Here is a 22,233-nt window from a genome sequence, read left to right on the forward strand (position 1 = left end):
AGGAACAGGTGCATGGTGGGGGGAGGGGAAGAGAGTCCTGAGCACACGCTCCCTGGCCTTTCCCCCTCACCAATGCAGTTAGTGTTCTTTAGACTTCTTTCTCATAAGTCCACGTGATCGTCCTGTGTCCGTTGAGAAAATCCAGTCATTGGGCCCTTTGGGATTTCCCCAAGTGAGTGGTCTTAACCTCCTGAGCTGACCTCTCTGTCCTGTACCCACGCGGAGTACACGAGAAAACAGACACGCTGCTCTTTGGTCATCACCGCAAGCGCCTGGAGACCGCCAATAACCGCCGCGCCCTACACATTAGCTCTGGCTCTTCTTCTTTATCCACGCGAGGCCGTGCACTGCCCCTCCTTTGCGACGGGCTTGCTTCACCAGCAGCACATCTTCAAGCTCCATCCCCGCTGTCGCGGGTCCCAGGCCGGGACTTCAAGAAGTGCCATTAGCTTTTCATTGCACTTTTCCTCAAAGTTTTCGAAGCCCCTTTTGCATGTGTTTCTGAGCTTAAGGTGCCTCGCCAAGGATGCCAAGAATATCCCTCTTTTTTTTTTGGATGGTGTGGTGGTGACGGGTTGGACTTCTAACCGTGAGGTCAGCAGTTTGAAACCATCAGCTGCTCCATGGGAGAAAGAGGAGGTTTTCTCTTTCGTAAAGGGTTAAGTTATTTTGGCTTCTCCTACGTTTGAATAAGTTTCTGTGATAAACTTTTAGGGGACTAGCATAGCACTGAACGTTTCATCGATGTAGCTGCTTGCTAAAATGTCTAAAGTTCAATAAATTATATTAAAGAAAAATTCTGTATTTCTACATGATAGATTTGTTAGCAAGTCAAAACTCAAAATTGCTACGCTGCTTTGGATTTTATTCCTTGAAGAGAAACAGTCTTTGTGATAGTAATGTCTTTATTACTCTGCTAGTTGAAAAAAATCAGTGAAGATGCTTCTGTATTACTATTATTTTAAATTACAACCAAATAACATTTTAAAAAAGAAGAAGAAAGGAGTGATAGTCTCAGAAACTCCCAGTTCTACGCTGTCCTGTGGGGTTGTTATGAGCTGGCATCGACTCCATGGCAGTGGGTTTGGTGTGCTTTGTCTTTCAACAAGAACACAGTACAATGGGGCCCTGCCCCAGTCACTGTTTTGAGAACAGGAAAGTCAGAAAATCCAGTTATCTGGAATAGCATGTCGGTCCTTTCCCAGGTGATTCAACTTCGTTGGAGTTCCAAGTGGCCTTCAGTGGGGTGGCCAGCACCCCAGTCGTCCCCAACTGAGTTCTGGGAATGCCCTTAGGCCCAGACAAGCTGACAGTGACAGCCACAGACGAGGCAGAGACAGCCAGACCTCACTGAAAGAGAAGTCCCATCAGCAGTCTACAGGCAGGTGGGGATCAGGGCTCCTACTCCTAATGCCACCTGAGGAGCATGCTGACCTTGGCACCGAGTAGGTGGATGCGGGGTGGGGAGGGGGTTCTGAAGGAGCACGTGGGCTGCGGGTGGGGGGACTATGAGCCAGACCAGGTGTCTGCAAGTTGGCACAAGGCGTGGCTCGCTGTTTCACTTCCTGTCCCTTATTGGCCCGCTCCCCCTGGCCCTGCCTGGACTCACACATTAGAGGGTACTATGTCTGGTCCTGGGCTTTTGACCAGAGACCCTGACATAAATAAGTCACCGCACTCTGTCCTCTGGGGTCTCAGCGGAGATCCAGGCACAGAGGCATTGGGCCCATCACTGCCTGAAAGGGAGCGCCTCCCGCCCGCCCTGCTCCTCGCTCTGGGGCCTCTCCTGCACCCCTGCCTCTGGTGCCAGCCAGTCTGTGTTCTGGAACAACTCCCCTGGCACATACCATCTGCCTAGGCTGATGAAGGCCAGGTTGGGGGAGTGGGGAGACCTCTGCACCCCCACCAACAGTCTGCATCCACCTGCTGCTTCCCAGCTGTCTCCTGGGCTCTGGGCCCAGCTCTGGCCTGGACAAGCCCCGGAAGCCCCCTGAGTCTGGGTGTTCACCCTAAAACGGTGGGCTCATAGTACTTTAGGAGTCCTGGGTGGGGTCCCCGCGCAAGTGCTCTACATCTGATCAAAAGGTCAGTGGTTTGAGCCCAGGGCACCCTGGGAGAAAGGCTTTGTGATGGGTTTCCAGACGGTTCTCAGCTGTGAAAAGCAGAGAGTCCAGTTGGACTCTATGCTTTCCCCTAGAAAACAAACAGACAACACACAAAAATCAAACTCACTGCCATCGAGCTGATGCGGACTCACAGAGACCCTATAGGACAGGGCTATAGGACAGGACATACCCTATAGGACAGGACAGGCCCTGTGGGTTTCTGAGACTGTCACTCTTTCAAGGAATGGAAAGTCTCAGGGGTAGTTTTGGATCGCTGTCCTACCTGTAACTACTAAATCCCCAGGGTTCCTCTCTACCTGGAGGTACCATAAGCCAGGCTTGACCAGGCAGCAACCGGCTTGGGCTTGGGCTTGGGCTTGATAAAGCTTCTCCCACAGGACGATTGTGGGGCTCAGAGCCAGGTACTCAATAAGTGCTGAAGGTTCATCCACACCTTCTGTCTGCTCTTCCTCTGCTCACCTGTCGGCATGCCGAGACCCCTGCTCCCCGTGATGTGAGGATGAGGAAGTCTGAGATCCTGGTTCCCAGAACTGGAAGCACAGCCTGCTGCCTAGCCGGGCCTGATGGGTTGGCTGTTGGCATTCACAGCAGGCCAAAAGGCGAATCTCCACGGGGAGGGAAGTGGGATTGGCAGGAGGTTGGAGTCAGAGAGGGGGTTACACACAGGCGCATGACTCTGGGAAGGCAGGGGGCCTGGGAGAGCACATTGATCGCTTCAGGTCTGCCTCAAAGCTAAGTCCTAATGCATTTGTAATCAGCTCGCAGAGCTTCCTGGTGGGAGATGGATGAGGGGTCCTCTTGGGTCTGCAGAGGATAAACTGGGCCCAGGCTGCTGGTTGAGCAGGGGCTGCCATTCTGGGCTAGGGGGTGGGACCCTCTGCTCCCATGCCTTGCTTTCGTTTTCTGGGTAATGAATCTCTTTGTGTGTGCAGGTGCTTGGCTGGGGCGCAAACAAAACCAAGCCCTGCCCCCTCTGGGTCTACTGGCAGGCAGAACCAATACCATACAAGGAGAAAGCAGACAGCAGAGAAGGGGAGACCCACCGCCAACAGGAAAAGATAGGGTCCCGGTGCCGAGACCCTCCTAGACCCAGGGGAAGACTGAGGTCCAGATACCTGGAGATCTCCCAGGAACCAGGTCCATGGGTGTTGAGAAGAGAAAGGACCTCCCCCAGAGGGGGCACCTGAACTCAGAGGTCTCGATGAGATGGATGGGCACAGTGGAGCAGCCCAGGTAGGGATGGCAGGGCAAAAAGAACCCTGGCCACCCCCCAGACTCTGGGGTCAGAAGCTGAGCTGTAAGTTCAGTATGCGATCCCCACTTTGCAACATTCAGAAGGAAGAGGGATGGCGGCTGGACCGAGGTTCCAGAGGGGAATGAAGAGGGTAGTGGTCCAGATTCAGATCCAATTGTTAACCCTCCTGCACCCACTGTGGGAGGAAAGGATGCGGGCTGGAAGTGAGGTCGTTAACAACACAGGTTTAAGAACATTCTGCTTCCGGACAAGATGCAGGAGAGGGTTGGATTTACCCTCCCACAGGGAGCAACTGAAAACACAGACCACCCTGATTTCCAGATCTTCCACAGCGGACACCGAAGGGAAGCGACCCTTCAGGGATAGGAAACCAGCAAGGTCAGTGCTTCCATGGCCCCAGCTTACTGTCTGGAGATACTTCTGGACTGTGGAGCGGAAAGCAGAACCCAGGTCAGTGGGCCCCAGTGGCCTACCTGGGTTGATGAGGAGGAGCTGAGAGTCTGTGCAGATGGGGTCCAGGGACAAGTATGGAGAGGAGAAAGGTACACACAGAGAGAGCCTTGGGGATCTGTAGACAGTGAACACATCACTGATGGGCCCCTGTGCAGGTGCACACTACCTGTGGCCAGGTGTTATGGGCTGGACTGTTTCCCTTAGAAATATGTTCTGTAGCCCTTAATCTCTGTGCGAGGGCCTGGTGGAAATCCTATTCGGGACTGGGTTGTCTTTGTCATGTTAATGAATGGCATTCAGGTAGACTGGGTGTCTGGAGTCAATCTCTTGAATGGTAAAGAGAAGCAAGCAGTGATGGAGGGAGATGGATGCCAAAGCACAGGGATATCCCCAAGGAACCAGGAAACACACTAAAGGGACAAGGGTCTTCCCCCAGGGGGGACAGATGAAGAAAGCCTTCCCCGGGAGCAAGTGCCCTAAATTCAGTCCTCTAACCGGTTTGAAAACAGAACACAGATCTGTGCTGGCTATAGCCACCCACTTGTGGCACTCTGTGGTGGCCGCACTGGCTAGTTCAGACAGCAGGGTAAGCGCCAGCTGAAAGAATTCACCACAGGGAACAGAGCCTGATGCCCAGCAGACCGCCCCAAACCAAACTCACTGCCATCGAGTTCATTCCGACTCCTAGCGACCCTCCAGGACCAGATGCCATCCCTGCCCCCACCACCAATTCGAAGCTCTCGTTTCATGCCCCACAGGGAAGACAAGAAGGTCTTTTCTGGGTAGTGGGGAGGAATTATTCCTAGACTGAAGATGGTCTCGCCTAACAAAGAAAGAGCCAGAAGGATCTAACTTAATTAGCTGCATCTCAGACCCGAGGTCAAGAAGACTGGTAGGAATTTAAAAAAAAATAAATCTCCAGCATCCAACAAGTTGCTCAACTGGTACAGAGTCAAAACTGACAAGGATTCAGAGCTCGCAGACAAGGGCGTCAAAGCTGTGCTCACAACTGCGGTCCACACGTCTGAAAAAGACGGCACATCTTTCTCTGGAGAAGCAGCTGGTGGATTTGGCTCACAACCTTGCAGGTAGCGTCGGACTACGTGCTCACTGCCTCACCAGGGCTCTTCTTAATAGCAGCCCAAACCAAACCAAGCTCCTGGCCACCGAGTCCATGTCAACTCACAGAGACCCGCCAGAACAAGGCAGAAATGCTTCCGTGGGTTTCTGAGACTGTCATGCTTTATGGGAGTAGAAAGCCTCATCTTTCTCCTTCAGAGAGACTGGTGGTTTCAAACTGCTGACCTTGTGGCTAGCAGCCCAATGAGTAACCCACTAAGCCACCAGGACTCATTCATAACAGCAGTGAAATGGCTGCAATGAATGACAGCCACCTCTCAGTGGGTCCCCTGGCTGGCCGAGAAAAAGGGAAAGCCACTGAAGAACTGACAGTGGAGGGGTTGCCACGAGTCAAACATCACCGCAAATGGCACCTGACAACACCAGGGAGGGAGAGCAGGAGCCCGTCTCCAACCGAATTACTATTATTGTCCCCATCATGAGTCAGGCCATTTAGTTAATGCTGCTTGTGGGCAAAGCCAGAGCAAAACTGCCGCTCCATGTACACAACTCCCTCACCTTCTGTGTTCTCCTCCGGACTTGTTGCCCTTGCTTTGCCAGTTGGCGCCAACTCAGGGGGACCCTTGGCTCTGCCAGAAGCCCGTGTGCACCTTCATCCGAGTGCCTGAGCCCCTGGCCCAGCGATTGGAATGCCGTGGAAAGCCTGGAACGTGTATTACGACTGGGACGTCATTTCAGAGAGAGAGAATTTTAATTATTCTAGTTCAGTGGTCCCAAGTGCCCCCAGGGGGCATTTGGCAACGTTGAAATGTATTTTGGGGATGTCACAATGAGGGGACAGATGCTACTGGTGTCTGGTGTGTAGGGGGCCGGGGACGTTGCTAACCATTCTGCAGTGCACAGGACAACGCTCACAGCAAAGAACTTCTGAGTCCCTAATGTCGGTAGGCAGTGCCCAGCTGGATGGCAGGGAACGCACCGTCCCTACCTGCAGGAAGGATGAGTCTCACAAACACAATGCGGGAGACTGAAGAAGCATGTAGCACAACATATCAGTAGACACGTGACTTGCTGTTTAGACACGGCCAAGATTTTCACTCCATCCTGATTAGAGTTGTAGTTGGCTTTGGATAGACAGGATGAGGAAGACACCTGGGATTCAAGTGATGTTCTAGAATCTGACCTGTGTAGTAGTTATAAAGTTACACATACAGAGAGAGATGCATACATCTAATTGTAAAACTGCAGCTACCTGGAAAGAAAATAGATATTTATGTATGTTTGATTTCAATCAAGTCAATAAAAAAAAAAAACCAAAAAAACTTGCTGCTATCGAGTCAATGCCGACTCAGTGGCTTTACAGGTCAGGGTAGAACGGCCCGTGGGACTTCCCAAGATTGAAATTGTTTACGGGAAAAGAAAGCCCTGTCTTTCTCCCGGAGAGCGGTTGGTGGTTTCGAACTGCTGACCTTGTGGATTGAAGTTCAAAGTGTAACCACTGTGCCACCAAGGTTCCTCAAAACCCTAAGAGTTGGGAGGGGGGTTGTTAAAAAAGGAAGAGATTGGGGCAAACAGAAAATAATAGCAAGAGGGCAGATTTCAACCCAACGTTACCCGTAACCAAGGAGCCCTACTGGTCTAGGGGCGAAGTGCTGGGCGGTTCCCGACAGTGTTAGCAGTCTGGACCCACCAGCTGCCCAGGAGAGAAAGGGAAAGGCTTTCTTCTCCCCTAAAGGCTCACAGTCTCAGAAACCCAAAGGGGTGGTCCTCCACTCTGTCCTGTAGGGTCGCTATGGGTCAGAACGGCCTTGATGGCAGTGTGAGATTTTACCCATGATCACATTAAATATAAGTGGCCTAGAGACACCCCTTCCCTCCAGTAAAAGGCAGAGATCATCAGACCGGAGTTTCAAAAATCAGCTGCGCTGGCACGGCGCTCTGACTTTGAACCTCAGCTTGGCGATCCTGGGCAACTGTTGCCCCTCTGCCTCCGTTTCCCCAGCTGTCATGTGGGTCGGAAAAGTGAGGACTGCAGTGAGGACTTCGAGAGAGGCCGTGGGCAGCTGTTTCACACTGGACTGCCTGGTACCTCGCACGCGCGGGTTTCTGGCCGGTACAAGCCAACGGGACAGCGTTCTCACTTTGGGTAAATTGGGGTCCGAGATCCCAAAGGGGAGCTGAGCACACAGCAGGTACCCCGCAAACTCTTATCCACTGAACTGGAAACTTCAAATCCTCCTTCAGATGCCCCGGTTTCCTTGGCTCCGTGAGATCCCAATTTTCCAAACGCAATGGACGGTTTGGCCTCTTCAGACACGGTCTGGAGAACGGCTTACACAACGCGCCATACAATTCCCCTCTTTCCCTCAGCTGCCCGCCGGTCACACCCCTGCAAAAGGCAACACTACTGCCTCTCCCAGAGCAGTCTAATGAGAACAACGGAATACTAAAATCCCTTTGAGCCGGAATGTGGAAGTGAAGACAGGCCTTTTAGTTAAAACACTTGAACCGACGGATCCTTTGTATCCTCAGGATACACTTTTAGAAAGGAGAGCCCTTCTCCGACTGGGACAAGCCTGCCCTGAGCAGACTGCCAGGCTGCCTAGAATTCGGCTTCTCTGAGCCTCTGCTTCCCTGTTCCTCTGGGGATGGAAAACTTCTGCTCGTGTCTTGCGCACCAGCTGGAATGCTCCCAGAAGCCCTGAGTGCAGCTAAGACCATTTTAGGAACTAACACCATCGTCTCCCCGAAACTGCTCAATGGAAAGAGGCCCGCTGTCAGCCGTTTTGTATGGCCAGCTGGTCAGAGTCCTGGCTTACTTCCTTGGGAGGCTCCCTTGTGACAGTTTACAAGGCCTTGTCCCTTCTGCCCACACCTCCAGTGCAGAGATGTTGCACGTACAGCCTCAGGGGAACCTGACCATCCAGACTTGCCTGCTGGCTCCATGTGGTGGTGGGCAGTCAGTCTCTAAAGGCAGCCACCACCGGTGCCTTCTCACCTTCCTGTGTGGACCCACCGCCCTCTTACACCAAGACGAGGCCTGAGAGCCCCTCTCCTGAAAGCTGGATCTGCCATGCGACTTTCTGGGCCCAGAGCATGCAGTGTTGGTGGCATTCTGGACGTGTGGAGGCCGCAAGGTGGTAAGAAGCCTGCAACTTCCACAGAGGACTGCTGGACCACGTGCTCGCGGGGAAGTCGGCCATCCCACGGGAGGTGCAAGAACCACGGGACTTCCATATTGGGGGAACTCCGCCCAGGCTGTCTGAAGGACGAGATGCTAGACAGAGATGAGTGGACAAGCTGCACACAGACACCAAGCAGGCGAGTGAGGGGGGTCTTCCCAGGAGCTGAGATGCCCCAAAACTCACCACTGCTCGGCCTGTCCCTGAAGGGTCCCTCGTTCCAGTGCTCAGCTTTTGAGAAGGAAATCGCCCTAAAATAGTTTCTAACCTTCATACCTTGGTGAAGGGCAAGACGCTTGGGCTTTGGGGCATCACACCGAGCTAGCCTCATCCATTTCCTCAATGATCAAGCAAGAGGCCTCCCCTGCCAGCCCCCTAGCTCAGATCCTCTGCACCGGCTGGCATTCCCCCACCCCACAGCTGCGAGGGCACAGCGCTTCTGGCTCCAGGGGACTCGGTGGCAGGATTCTTGCCTTCCCTGCAGGAGACCCGGGTTCAGTTCCCACCAATGTTGCTCACACACTGCCACCACCTCTGTTGGCGTAAGCTTCCGTGGTGCTGAACAGGTGTCAGTGGGAAGACAGACTCAGAAGAACAACCTGGCAATCTACTTCTGAAAATCAGCCAAGGATGTGGTTCTCAACAGTCTGATCTGTAACTGATCGTGGGGTGGGCGCAGCACCGGCAGCACTGTGTTCCAGTGTGGGCCGGGGCACTCTGAGCATGGAGCCAACTGGATGGTGGCTTTTCTGCACCTACTGACTATACCCAAACTCCCTTCCCAATGTCAGCATGTTCCAGGTCCTGGTCCTGTCTCCCTCTCCTACCCTCCACCCTCACCCCTATCCTCCTCCTTCCAGGTATGAGGGGCTCCGCAAGTATATCCTGAAATTCTCCGACTGCAGGCCTCTCCACTTGGGATGCCCTGCTTTCCTGGGAGCGGGGAGCACCCCACCAAGAGAATCTGCTTGTAGTGTGGAGCTCCCACTCTCAAAGTCCAGGTGAGGACAGGTGTCCAAGTTGGCGGTGGCCACTCACGGCCACTGTCCTTTTCTGTTTCATGTTTTCCAGGCACCCGCTCATCCAATCACTGTTGAGGACCTACTGTGTGGGAGAAAGCCCAGGCTTTCTACTCAGTAAAGTGTTACAGTCTCAGCAGAGGTCTAGACTGCCTAACAGGATCACTATGAGTCAGAATCGACTTGAGTCAGTGAATTTGGTTTTGAGTTGACTGTGTACCAGGCATCTTGCGGGTAGCCACTTGGGTGGCCTTGGCTTGGCTCCTCGGCTCCTCAATCGGCCGTAAGCAAGCAACGAGAAGGAGCTAGGCTCCAGTTCACTTTGTGCCCAACATCCCCACCCAGTTCCTGGCATGCAGGTCCCCAACACCTGGGGAACAGGTGGGTGTTCCTGTCAAACTGCCCACCACTGTGAGAGAAACTGTGTGTGGGGGGGTGTGGAAGGGGAAACTCTATCACCGACACTAGACGCGCACTGGTGAGTCTCTTGGTGGCTCAAGCAGTTAATGTCCTCAGCTGCTAACCCCAAAATTGGGGAGTTGAGTACCCAGAGGTCCCTTGGAAAAAGGTTTGGCCATCCAGTTAAAAAAAAAAATTAGCTCCTGAGCTCCTACCCCCACCATGGAGCACAGCTCTCCAACACACATGGAGCGGCCATGGGTTGGTGTGAATGACACCGTGGTGACTGGTCCCTTCTACTGTCTCTTCCTCCCACTGAAGCCACAGGTGGAAACCCAGCCACCTTGCAAACACTCCCGGGCTCTCCTGCTGAGAGTGGCATGTCCTTGGACAAACGACTTCAGCTCGGGGTTGCGATATGCAAAATGAGGATGATGGGGACTAGGTCATAGATTTCAAAGGTCTTCATGCCATAAGGAACCCCGTGCCCAGAGGCTGGCACAAGGGCGGATGCTGAGCAAACCTCAGTGACTGTCCCTGCTGGTAAGGCCATTTCAGGTTTCTGGTCCTTCTGCCTAGCACTGTAACGAGCCTATAATCAATGCCACATGCCTGCTAGGGCTCCTGACCACAGGCATCCCTGGTAAACAAACAAGGCCAAGATTCCTTGCAGACCATGCCTATAGGTGCTGAAAAGCTCTCTTGTTTATTTTGTCCAATTACCACAGCAACTCCGGATGCTCCAGACATCTCAGGGGGGGTAGCATGTCAATTTATGTTGTAACCAAGGCAACCCTGATTGGAGGGAGCCAAAGGGGAAGGCAGAGGCAGAGGCAGGGACATGGTGTGATTGCCGAAGTCACAAGCACACTACATCCCGTCCACATGGCAGTGTCTATTAGCGTGGGCTTAGGAACAAGAGGCCGCAACCCCAGCAGAGGGAGAGAGAGGCCAGCATCTCTCAGCGGAGTCATCAGCGTGGAAGAACACTTGTGCGCAGGCTGCCACGGAGCATTACCCATGTGGCCAAGAACCAGGTGGGGAGGGGCACTGTGTCCTCTCACACTGGTGTCTGGGGGCTTGGACCACCCACAATCTGAGCTGACTGGGACTTTTGAGGCTCCGGTGAAGTTTGGGGAAGAGGAACGTGTTGTTTGCAACCCAAATCCTCCGGAAAGACAATAGCAGGAGGTCCCCCCATCTCCCACCCACACACTCACCAGGCTCAAGGGGAGCTCCCTGCTGCCAATGTGCCCAGCCCTGTAGAGGTGGAAGGCTGGAGTTTGAGCTGGTGGAACGGACCGACTGGCTGACCTAGACCTAATGCATGTCTTTTCTAGAGCCACTCTGTCGTCAGTGCGGAGGAAGGATGGGGGGTGGATGGGGGGGGCGGGTCAACTCCAGAGAGCAGGGTCCTCCTTTGTTCTAGCTATCCAGTGACAAGGTGCTCACAAAAAGACCACCCAGAACGCGAAGGAGAATTCAAGGGTGGGGGGTGACCTGGCGCCGGAGCCCAAACTATGCGAGGCCCCCCTCCGCCCTGCCACTGGGCGCCTGCTTTGTGTCTAGGAGAGAGTTATGGCCAAGCTGGAAGAGGACAGGACGGCGAAACAGACTGAGCACAAAGCCAAGCAGACGAAGCCACCGCTGCGAGCCGGCGCCGGCGGCCCCATAGAGGGTCTCTGGTCTTCCTGGCCCCGCTGCCAGGAAGGCAGGGCGGTGGGCCCCCACTTTCTGGGGAGAAAAGTGGGACTCGCCGAGGTGGAGGGGCTGCTTGGCGCGAGGTCACCAGCTGATGACAGATTGCCACGGAGACCGAGCCAGTGGAGAGAGGTTACCCGCCCACCAGGAATGGAGCGGGTCTGGGCTGCCTCGGCCTAGGAGCGCTTGGGGACCCGGGCGGGGACGTCGCGCGGGTGGTATTCAGGCGGGGCGACTCGGGGTGTCTCGACCCCCTGGCAGTCTGCAATCCAGCTCCAAAGAAGGGCCCAGGCGGGAACAGAGGGACCTGGCAGCAAGCAGGGAGCTCAGCTGTGGCCGCTCACCACCCCCGACCCCCGGGAGCCTCGCCCGCCGCCCCTCCCCCCCCCCGCCCCGACGCGCGCCCCGGGAACCTCCCCAAACTTGGTGGCCCGGGGTGCGCAGGAAGGGGCCCGGCTACCTGCGCGGCCATAAAGGACAGATCCATGGTGTCGCTGCTACTGCGGCTGCTGCCGCCGCCCGCGCTCGTGTCCTCGCTGCCGCCGATCCAGCCGCGGGCACAGCCGGCCGGGCGCGGGCCCCGCGGCGGCACCCACCTCACCAGCCCCGGCGTGGCGGCGCCCAAAGCTGCCTCAGGCTCAGGCTCCAGACAGCTACTGGATGGCCGGGCGAGGCGCGGGGGACAGGGCGGGGCCGGGGCGCCCCTGCACGTGACCGATCCAGCCACACCTCCGGGGGCGGGGCCCTGCCCCGCCCCTCCTGCCCCGCCCCGTGGAACCCCTTGGGGCTCTGCCAAGGCAAACTGAGGCCCGGAGGAGGCCCCGGGGGTCTCCCGAGGTCGCCCTATTGGTCCACGCAAGGCCAGCCTGGAATTCCAGACCCGCGCTGTCGACGTCGGTCCTGTGTAGTTGAGTTTAGCCGCAGGGTTGAGAACACAGCCTCCCTGGGCCGGGAGGGTCCAATGCCCGCCCTGCTACCCCTGGGGTTGGGGGGTGGGGCTTCGACAGGTTAGCTGCCTCCTTGAACCTGGATTTATTTCCCCATCCGTGAGAAGAGGAGAACGGAACCTGGGGAGTAAATGGGATCATGCCTCTCTCGAGGTGGCTTAGTGAGTTACACATGAGCTGGTAACTGCAAGGTCAGCAGTTCAAAACCACCAGCCGCTCTGTGGGAGAAAGACGAGGCGTTCTATTCTTGTGAAGAATGACAGTCTCAGAAACCCACAGGAGGTAGTTCTAACCTGTCCTGTATTGTCCTTATGACTCAGAATGGCTTCGATGGCAGTGAGTTTGGATTTTGGATTGAATGTATCTGCCATGTGAGACGGTACCGGTTAGCTTCCGTCCACTCTAACTGGGGGAAACGTGGGCTGTTGAAAGATGCGTGACTGGAGCAGGGGGACAAGAACAAAGAGAATTCCAGAATGAGGACCCAGGAGATGAGCAAGAACCAGCACAGTGGAGGAAGTGACCGTGGTTGAGTGTGGTCTGCACAGAGAATACTAGGGATGGACCAGAGGGCCCACTGGTCTGGGCCAGAAGGTAGCTGGTATGATCCAACTGATGGGTTGCTTCCTAATATGTTGCATTATGAAATATCACATGATTTTATGTTACATTGTAGTGCATTCTGTAAGAGCATAGAAGAACACCGGCCCTACCTACCAAGGCCAACCTATTTAATCATAAATAATGCCTCCATAACACACACTGGAATCAATCTTCAACTTTCTCATTCCCTCACACCCTTTAGTCCACACAAGCATCCTGAGGCCAGCCCTTCCTCTGAAGTCCACTGGGAACTCAGCCCCTTCTCTCCATCTCTCTAGTCCGCTGCCCTCGCCTGTGCTGGGAAGAGCCATGCCTCTCTCCCCTGAGGCCTCAGAGACCCAAGCACCCCTGCGCCATCAGCAACTTGAGCAGCCATCCCAGGTAGTTGTAGAAGCACCCCAACCATCTTCTCATTGACACTGGAATGGCATCAGGGTTTCTGCTGTTCCCACAAAGCCCCAGAAGACCTCACTGCTCCAGGCTCCCTGGCTGGTTCTGATCACAGTCCTCTTCTCCTGGGGGCCCGCCTCTCTCCCTCCCAGGAGCACACCACCATGCTTGCTTCCACTGCAGGTGCTTAGGCTTAGCTCTTCCTTCTGCTTGGTGCTGACTTTCCTCCAGGTCTTTATTCAGGGTGCTCAGACATCCTTCATGTTCCCTCAAGGAGGTATTTCTTCCCTGCCCCTCCCCCCAGCAAGTCCCCCGACCCTCTCCATCACACTCCTTGCTGCACGTCATCCATCTCTTAATTGATTCACAGGTGGGATGAGGGGAGCACCCTGGACTCCGAGTGCTTCTGCACCTCTGGATAGTGGATGTTGACTTTATCTTTTTTTTCTTTTAAAAATAATTTTATTGGGGGCTCGTACAACTCTGATCACAATCCATCCATCCATCCATCCATTGTGTCAAGCACATTTGTACATTTGTTGCCATCATCATTCTTAAAACATTTGCTTTCTACTTGAGCCCTTGCAATCAGCTCCTCATTTTCCCCCTCCCTCCCCACTATCCCTCCCTCACAAACCTTCATAATTTATAAATTATTATTATTATGTCATGTCTTACACTATACGATGTCTCCCTTCACCCACTTTTCTGTTGTCCGTCCCCAAGGGAGGGTGTTATATGTAGATCCTTGTGATCCCTCCACCTTCCCAGTATCACCACTCTCACCACTGGTCCTGAGGGATGGATCATCTGTCCTGGATTCCCTGTGTTTCTAGCTCTTATCTGTACCAGTGTACAGCCTTTGGTCTAGCCGTATTTATAAGGTAGAATTGGGATCATGATAGTGGGGGGGGGGAGGAAGCATTAAAGAACTAGAGGAGAGTTGTATGTTTCATTGTTGCTACACTGCACCCTGACTGGCTCGTGTCCTGCCCGCAATCCTTCTGTAAGGGGATGTCCAGTTGCCTACAGGTGGGCTTTGGGTCTCCATTCTGGTTGACTTCATCTTGACAGTACAGCTGTCCCTCCAGCGAAGCACTGGCTGCTTGCTCCTGGGCCACTTTCCAGGTGACCATGAGAGACCAGCTCCCTGGACAGAGAAAAATCTGTTTCCTGCTCACCCCACCCCCAACCAGAAGTCCCCTTGACTGCTCTTGGGGGCCTGTGTGTGTGCATGTGTATGGGCACTGACCAGATGCACAATCAATATTATCTCCCCTTGTTCCTTAGAAGGAGGAGGGCCATGTGGTTCAGTGCTGCAATGCTCACCTTCCACGTGGGAGATGTAGGTTCGAGTCCCAGCACCTCCACCTGCCACGCATCTGTTAGTAGAGGTGTGTGTGTTGCTGTGAGGTTGACCGAGGTTCCCAGGAGCTTCCAGGCTAGGATGGTCCAGGAGGAAAGGCTGCAATCTGCCTCTGAAAAACCAGCCAAGGTAAACTCTGTGGATCACAAAGGTCTAATCCGCCATTGATCAGAGGCATGGCTATGGTAGCAGGCTTGACTACGGCCATGGGCTTGGCAAATGACCAGGCAACATTGGTGAATGGGGCTTCTGTGAGACCATGGCAGCTGACAGTAGTCCTTTAACAGCCGGGCCTCCCTATGAGGTGGGGCAGGCCAGCAGCAGGGAGTCGCTTGCCCCCAGAATGCACCACTGGTGGGAAATGGGGAGGCAGGGTGGATGTCTGCCTCTAGAATCTGTGTTCTGGGTCATGTGGCCCATTTGGGCCACAGCAGGGGACGTGCCTTTCCACAGGACACCAGAAGAAGATTGAGGCTCCAGGGATAAGCTCCAGCGGGCTGTGCTGCCAGCCTGGGACAAAATTCATGTGCGTAGAGAACAAGGGATGGGGTGGGGGCGGGGAACACTCTGTTCCCAAAATGGTTCTTGGCCTGCAGGCCACAGCGGGGAGTGTGACCTGTCACCCAGCCCCATCTGGGACCCAGATGGAGAGGACAGAGGGGCTAGGGGAGGCTTGGGGTGGATGACGCCCTTCCTCCCTGGGAAGTCCTGAAAGGGGTTTCAGTATTCACAAGCTTCACGCAGAGTGATTTGCTCGGTTATTTCTGGCACAGAGCGGGCACTCCAGACCTGGGACCTGCCCCTCTCCCCCAGGCAGAGGACCACAGAGAGCAGCAGGGAAGCCTGGCTGGATGGAGATCCTGCTTCCCTCTTGAGGCCTGGCCCCCAGCCCCCTTCCTCTGTACACTCACTTGGTGTGGTCCCTGGGCTGCCTAAGTTAGGCCTTCCCATCTCTCGAAGGGCCTAGGATGTTGCTATGAACCTGCCAATGAATTCAATTTCGTGTAACCAGTGTTTGCTGAGCACTCATGCTGTGGGCAGACAATACACCTTTTCTATTGAGTGGACTCCTTCCTACTCAGGTAGGTAACAGAGTAGACCTCTGGCCCACAGGGGGTTCAGGCCTGGTTTTTCTGAAGTAGATCACCAGGCCTTTCTTCTGAGGGCCTCTGGGTGGACTTGAACTGCTCATGCATGTCTGTACTGTCTGTACTCCTCAGGAAGTCTAGACACAGCCCCTTGCATGCATAGTCTCTGTTGTTGGGGGCTGTTGAGACAATCCCTACTCCTCAGACTCCACGGGATAGAGAGAACTGTCCGAGAAGGCTTCCTAGACTGTAATCGATGCATTGGAATCAGGGTGCTGACCAAGAATGTGGAAAGCACCAGGGACTGCCAAAAGAACAAACAAATCTGTCTTGGAAGAAATACAGCCGGAGTGCTCCTAAGACCATTGGAAAACACATTATTCCCAATGGTTTTAGGAACGAGACACCGCTACATCTCCAGGCTGGTCCGCCCACATGCAGATATGCTGATGTGGTGAGAAAGAAGCTATCTCAACCTTCCCACTGATGCTGGCTTTTTACGCAGACTGTCGCAAAATGTAGCAATGTAGTTTACTGCTGTTATATTAAGACTGTTACCCATGCTACACCATGCTTCAAGACAAAATTTCATTTATCTGTGATTAGAAATAAATTTTTCACAATATATAGTTACATATTGTTTTTGTGATTCATCACTAAGCTTTAATTATGTTCAATTTGTACCAAAGAAAATACATCCTGCCTATCAGATATTAACATGACAATTCATAACAGTAGCAAAAACACAGTTATGAAGTAGCAACAAAAATAATTTTATGGTTGGGGGTCACCACAACATGAGGAACTGTATTAAAGGGTCGCAGCTTTAGGAAGGTTGAGAACCACTGCCTCAGAGGCAAGGATGGTGGGACTTTGTCTCCAGTACGTTAGATATGTTATCCGGAGAGACTCGTCCCTGGAGAAGGACATCATGCTTGGTAAAGTAGAGGGGCAGCGACAAAGGAGGCTGTCGACAAGATGGTTTGACACCGTGACTGCAACAATGGGCTCAGGCAGAGGAACGATTGTGAAGATGGTTTCAATTGAGGTCCATTCCCAAATCTCCCTGCATTCTCCTCTCAGGTTCCTGCCCACAGGGAGCTTCTGGTTTAGTCGGGTGAATGTAAAACCACAAAGAATTTCAGAATGGAGAATAACTCATCCATTCACCCACTATTCACGTTGGGCTGCCAGCCTCAAGGTCAACAGTTCAAAACCACCAGCCACTCCACAGGAGAGAGGCGAGGATTTCCTCTCATGTAAAGATTTACAGTCTTGGGAAGCCTGTTGGGGGCAGTTCTACTCTGTGTCCCTGTGAGTCAGAATTGACTCGATGGCAGTGAGTTTGGTTTGACTCTGTGCTGGGCACTGTGTGCCTCCTGGAGGGGTGATGAGAGCTATGCCCAGTTTCGATTGTGCTGACCAGGAGCTGGAGACGGTCCACAGGGCCCTGCTCTGGGGGTCCAAAGAACACACATTGCATCCTGGCTGTGCCCCTGACTGGCTGGGTGATGGTGTGAACTTCTAAAGCAGTGGTTCTCAACCTTCCTAATGCCACGTTCCTTTAATATAGTTCCTCAAGTTGTGGTGCAGGAAGATCACAGGCTGGTGGGTGGAAAATCTTGTGGATCCAGTGGCAATGGAAGCATCTCAATGTTGGTGCGGATCTCCACGTGGCTCCTCCAGCTCTCTGAGAGTGTCTCTTCAACAGGAAGGGGAAACAGAGAGAGAGGTGTTGCCCGCCTCTCAGGAGAAAGAAAGTAAGTTTCCAGAATCCTCATGAGAGGGCCACACCCACAAGGAAGCATCATCAGGCTGTGACCTGATTGACAGGCTAGACTCCAGCCCTAGACCAATCTATCAAGTTGACATGAAAGTATGTTAACTACCACAAACGTCTGTTTCACACAGAGCTGCCCACTTGCTTCTGGCTTACTGGGGTGTTCACGTATGTTCTGCAGATCAGAAATCATTCCTACGTATCGTCTGTGGACTGAGCCAAGACCTCAAAGACACTGGGCTCAAAGGGTGCGGCTCCGTGTGTGTTTCACACATGAGAAACCGAGGAGACCCCAGGCATTTGTGATCCAGTCAAGGAATGGATGGAATTCGATTGGAGGGCACTGGTGGTGACGCGGCTCCTGTTGCTCCTAGTGGCGCCACCTGCTTCTGATTGCATCTGGTCAAGGGGCTGACTCTTTGTCGCTGCCCCTCCACTTTACCAAGCACGATGTCCTTCTCCAGGGCCTGGTCTCTTCTGACAACCTGTCCAAAGTACACTAGACAAACTGCTTCCTAGAAATCTGAAATCGTGTGAGTAGCTGACTGCCTATTTCTTTGAACAGGCTCTGGGATGGGCAGTTCATGAGATAGTGGGCGAGAGGCAGACGGGCTCTGGGATCTGAGTTTGCACTTTGGCCTTCAACGGAGGGCCTGCTGGAGACTGGGGGGGCAGAGAGAAGGGCAGCCAGCCTGCCTAGGAATAGCTCTAACCCAAATGTTGCCAGACCTGCAATCATGTACATACTAGAACAAAATGTGGCTCAGTCCTACCACCTATTCACTGCCCTTGGCGTGTCTGTGTGCGCCGTGTCAATCCATCTGGATGGTTTGCCTCGTTTTCGCTGGTTTTCCAATGCACACAGCCCTCACTCTGACCTTGCTGGTGCATGTCTGAAGTCAGCGAGGCAAGGTCTTGCTAACCTGGTGGCTCAGGAGCATCCTTGCTCCTTCACTTGTCCACCCTGGCTCCCCAGCAGACGCTGCTGAGGGCGGGTGCAAGTCCAGCCCTATACCTTTGCACTCCCAGGGAGACGCATCTCACCGCACCTAGACCTGGGGCCAGACCTCAGACACCCAGGGTGCCCCTCCGAAGTGCCGGCCAGGGCCCCCTCCCAGACAGACACCCATGTGTCCGACCTCCAGAGCCCACCTGCTAAATCCCCCCTCCCCCGCCCACGCTTGTTTCTCTTCAGAGGAAACGTCCATCTTTGCAGGCAGCCTCCCTAGGAGGTAATTGGTGTTTTGGCTTCCTTTGTCTGCAGCGCCTCCAAAGTGCCTGATGAACTCATTTTAATTAAGGCGCTGATTGCATGGGGAGGAAATGAAAAGGGAGGGGGGCGGGGTTCGGTTCTGCTGGTGAGGGTGGCAGGCTGTGACGCAGAAGCCAATCGGAGGGTTCTTCTCGGCTCTGCCTGCCCAGTCACCCCCCTGGTGACAGCAGTAGCAACAATGGGGGCCATGGTGGCAATCTATTGTCCCCTAAGAGTTCCTGTTTCCTTGTGGGCGACCCTCCTGCATTCCTGGGCATCTCCTCCTCTCTGTCAGTCCCCGGGGAAGCCCTGCGAGGCTAGGACCAGGGCTCACCTCCATGGGAGCCTTTCCAGAGAGAAGCCATCTTTCTTGAATTCAGCTCCTGGCCTCCTGGTAGGCCACCTGCCAGAGGCTCAACTCTCCCAGCCCTCCGAGAGTAAGATGTGTTCCTTGGGATTTGTCGATGGTCAGACCCCTTATTCATTCTCTGACTTTGCCTCGGACGAGTCTGACCTATGGGTTAATAATATCCTTGGCCGCACAGCCAATGTCATTAAAAATGAGCACCTGCACTTAAGCCCTTCACTGCCTGGTCACCTTGCCCCACCTCCATGCCCCTTGGCAATGCTGAGGATAGTGTCTGGGAGCTGTAGAAACCCCCCACCCCACCCCGCCAATCCTTCCTTGCCAGCATACTCAGCATCCCCTGTCTCAATTGGGTTTCGACCACTCTGATTATACCCAGTGGGTGGGACTTACTCAAACAAGCCATGTCCTCGCACGCCCTGACCTGCACTCACATAGTCCCTTCTGCTTGGAACATCTTCATCCTCCCACCCCGCCACCTCTGCATCCTCCTCCTCCTCCTTTATGCTCCCTGCCTGGGAGACTTCCTCCAGGAGCCTACCCAGGGCCAGGCAGGTGTCCACGCCCGGTGTCCCCGCCATGCCCACGCCCAGGGGAGCACTCTGTGCTCACCGCCCTCCTCCTCCTTTATGCTCCCTGCCTGGGAGACTTCCTCCAGGAGCCTACCCAGGGCCAGGCAGGTGTCCACGCCCGGTGTCCCCGCCATGCCCACGCCCAGGGGAGCACTCTGTGCTCACCGCCCTGTGTGTGTCCCGTTGTCTCCCGCCCCGCCCCAGTGTGAAGGCCCTTGGTTTCCTCGCTGTCGCATCCGGGGAACATGGAGCAAGAGGCAAAGGAAGCCGCTGAGCCCGGGCCGGTGGGATACCCACTCTGCCCCTCACTAGCCCTCTAAGCTAGAAGGGTTTGCTGAACGTGCCAGGCCTTTGTTTTCGCATCTGTGAAGTGGGGAGGCTAACAGCTGTGCCTGCTTCGTGGAGCTGTGAGGGCTTAACCCATTGCGGTTCTGTGGGTTCTCAGTCAAGGTGATCACATGGGGTCAGAGCAGAACAGTGCCCCTCCCCTAACGTTTCCCCCGGCTGCTTTTTGGGAAGCAGATGGCCAGGCCGTTCTCCCGAGGCACCTCCGTGTAGATGGGAACCTCCCACCTGTTGGTGAGCAGCTGAGTGTGTTAAGCATTTGCACCACCCAGGGATTCCTGTGAGGATCAGATGGATCCTTTTATCCAAAGTGCTTAGAACCGGGCCCAGCACAGTCAGAGCAATATACGAACAGGCCTGGTTATTAGTTGCAGTGATTGGTGTTGCTGTTAGGTGTGCGGTACAGGAAGATTTCTCCCACGTTGTCTCCCCCAAATATATGCCAAACCCAAGACGCTGCTTGCTACACATGGTAAATGACTGTACACTAGGAGGTCAATGAAAGAGGTCAGAGGTTATGCTCCTTAAGGGTATCTAGGGCAACCAGACTGTATAGCCTGACTCACCCTAAGTAGGGCCCACTCCCTTCTGATATTGTTCCCTTGAAGGAGAGCCTGAAGGCAAGCCCCAGGGGACCACTCAAGGATGACTAAGGTTAGGCTACTATATTGAGTCTAGGGTCCACCCATCATGCCACATATGTACCCCTCTTCCCTTCCTTTCCTATTGGGTGTACACCCCTAGGTCACCCCCTCGTATTGGCTATGTTACAACCCCTTCCCATGACATAGGTTGTTATCTGTAATCAGAGGGCTTGCATGCCCCCAAGGATATATAAGCTTTGGTTAGAAATAAAATCTCATGAGGTTCTCTCTCCTGCCTGCTCGTCCCCCACCTCCTCGTGTACCACCAAGAGGAACTGAGGTGAGCGTGCTACCATGAAATGTGTCAGACTTCTTTATTTTACTCTCTCTCTCCCATCTCTCCCATTTCTCTATGACTTTACAATAATCTTTATATAGCTTAACCATACAATTGCGCCTACTGAGCCCGTGATTAGTTGTGGGGGGCTGGCTACCCCCACAGTTAGGTGTAGTGGAGTTGGCTCTCACTCCTAGTGACCCCAAGCGGCCATCTAAGTGAGACGTCAACTAAGTCCACATGGAAAAAGCACACCAGCTTTGGTGATCCAAGGGTTGTAAATGATAAAATCCAAATCTGAAGGAGGGAATGGTATCAGAGCTTCAATTCTGAGCACTTGATTTACAAAAGGCAAACTCAATTTACAGAGCCCCCACAATGGATGAAGCCTCTGGTCAATCTCCTGTGACCACAGTCCAGCCAGGGGTTTGGATAGCTTTGTTCTCAGATAGAGCATTGTGAAGTCAATTGTAGCAGATATAATTAGGTTCAAAGGTAATACCTTACTGTTTGATCTCCTTTTGGACGCATTTTAAAGTTTCAGTTTTTAGTATTTTGTGCCTTATTTTCTATTGAGGTGTTTCCATGTTTTGTGTAGTTATTGTTATGGGGGTTTTGCTTGGTTTGCTTCCTGTTTGTGTTTTGCATGGTTCTCTGTATAGGAAATCAGGTTAGGTCTAGAGAGACAGTAACTGGAGTCAATAGCTTAGGGGCGTGGCAGGGGCAGAGGTGGAGAAATGGGGACTTAACCACCATGAGTATGAGAAGAAAATGTTCTGAAATTGATTGTGGTAATGATTACACAGCCATTGATATGATTGAACCATTAAATTATATGACATGAGAAGTACATGCCAATTAAATAAATAAAAAATATATATATATATATTTAAAAACCACTGCCTTGTTCTGAGCCACGCTCACAATCATTCCCATATTTGAGTTCATTGTTGCAGCCTCTCTTGTCACTCCATATCCTTGAATGTTTACCTACTTTTCATGGACCTTCTACTTTACCAAGCGTGATAGGCTTTTCCAGGGACTTGTCGCTCCTGATGGCGTGTGCCAAGCATGCGAGACAGAGTCTTGCCATTCCTGTTTCTAAGGAGCATTTTTCACTGTATTTCTCTGTAGCCAGATTTGCTTGTTCTTCTGGCAGCCCATGCAGTTTTGCTCAAAGATGTACGTTGTCCAAAGGAATTGAGCAGCTGAAAGGCATGTGGCTGACGGTCCTGTTCTCTAGCTACAGCTGCCATCTAAGTCTGAAGACGTGGTAGACATGTGTGGCATGTGCCTGTCCAGCACCCGTTCTCCCTCCTCTGGCAGAGCACCAGCTCGCAGTCCACGTGTCTCAGATGACATCAACTCTACAGGTTTCCAGTGCCAT

General features: G+C 53.5%; 1 protein-coding gene across 1 annotated transcript in view; it reads right to left on the reverse strand.

Annotated features, from left to right (window-relative positions):
- The window catches only part of C14H14orf132 (chromosome 14 C14orf132 homolog), a 41,031-nt gene extending 21,442 nt beyond the window's left edge, over window positions 1–19,589 (reverse strand). Inside the window, exons 1-2 of the mRNA XM_075531625.1 lie at window positions 19,402–19,589; window positions 11,676–11,919 (exon numbers count right to left, since the gene is read on the reverse strand). Of these exons, the coding sequence (XP_075387740.1) occupies window positions 11,676–11,919; window positions 19,402–19,589 (432 nt within the window). The remainder of the gene's footprint in view (window positions 1–11,675; window positions 11,920–19,401) is intronic.
- Window positions 19,590–22,233: the final 2,644 nt, after the last annotated feature.

This window comes from Tenrec ecaudatus, chromosome 14 (assembly GCF_050624435.1).
Source record: "Tenrec ecaudatus isolate mTenEca1 chromosome 14, mTenEca1.hap1, whole genome shotgun sequence".
Lineage (NCBI taxonomy): Eukaryota > Metazoa > Chordata > Mammalia > Afrosoricida > Tenrecidae > Tenrec > Tenrec ecaudatus.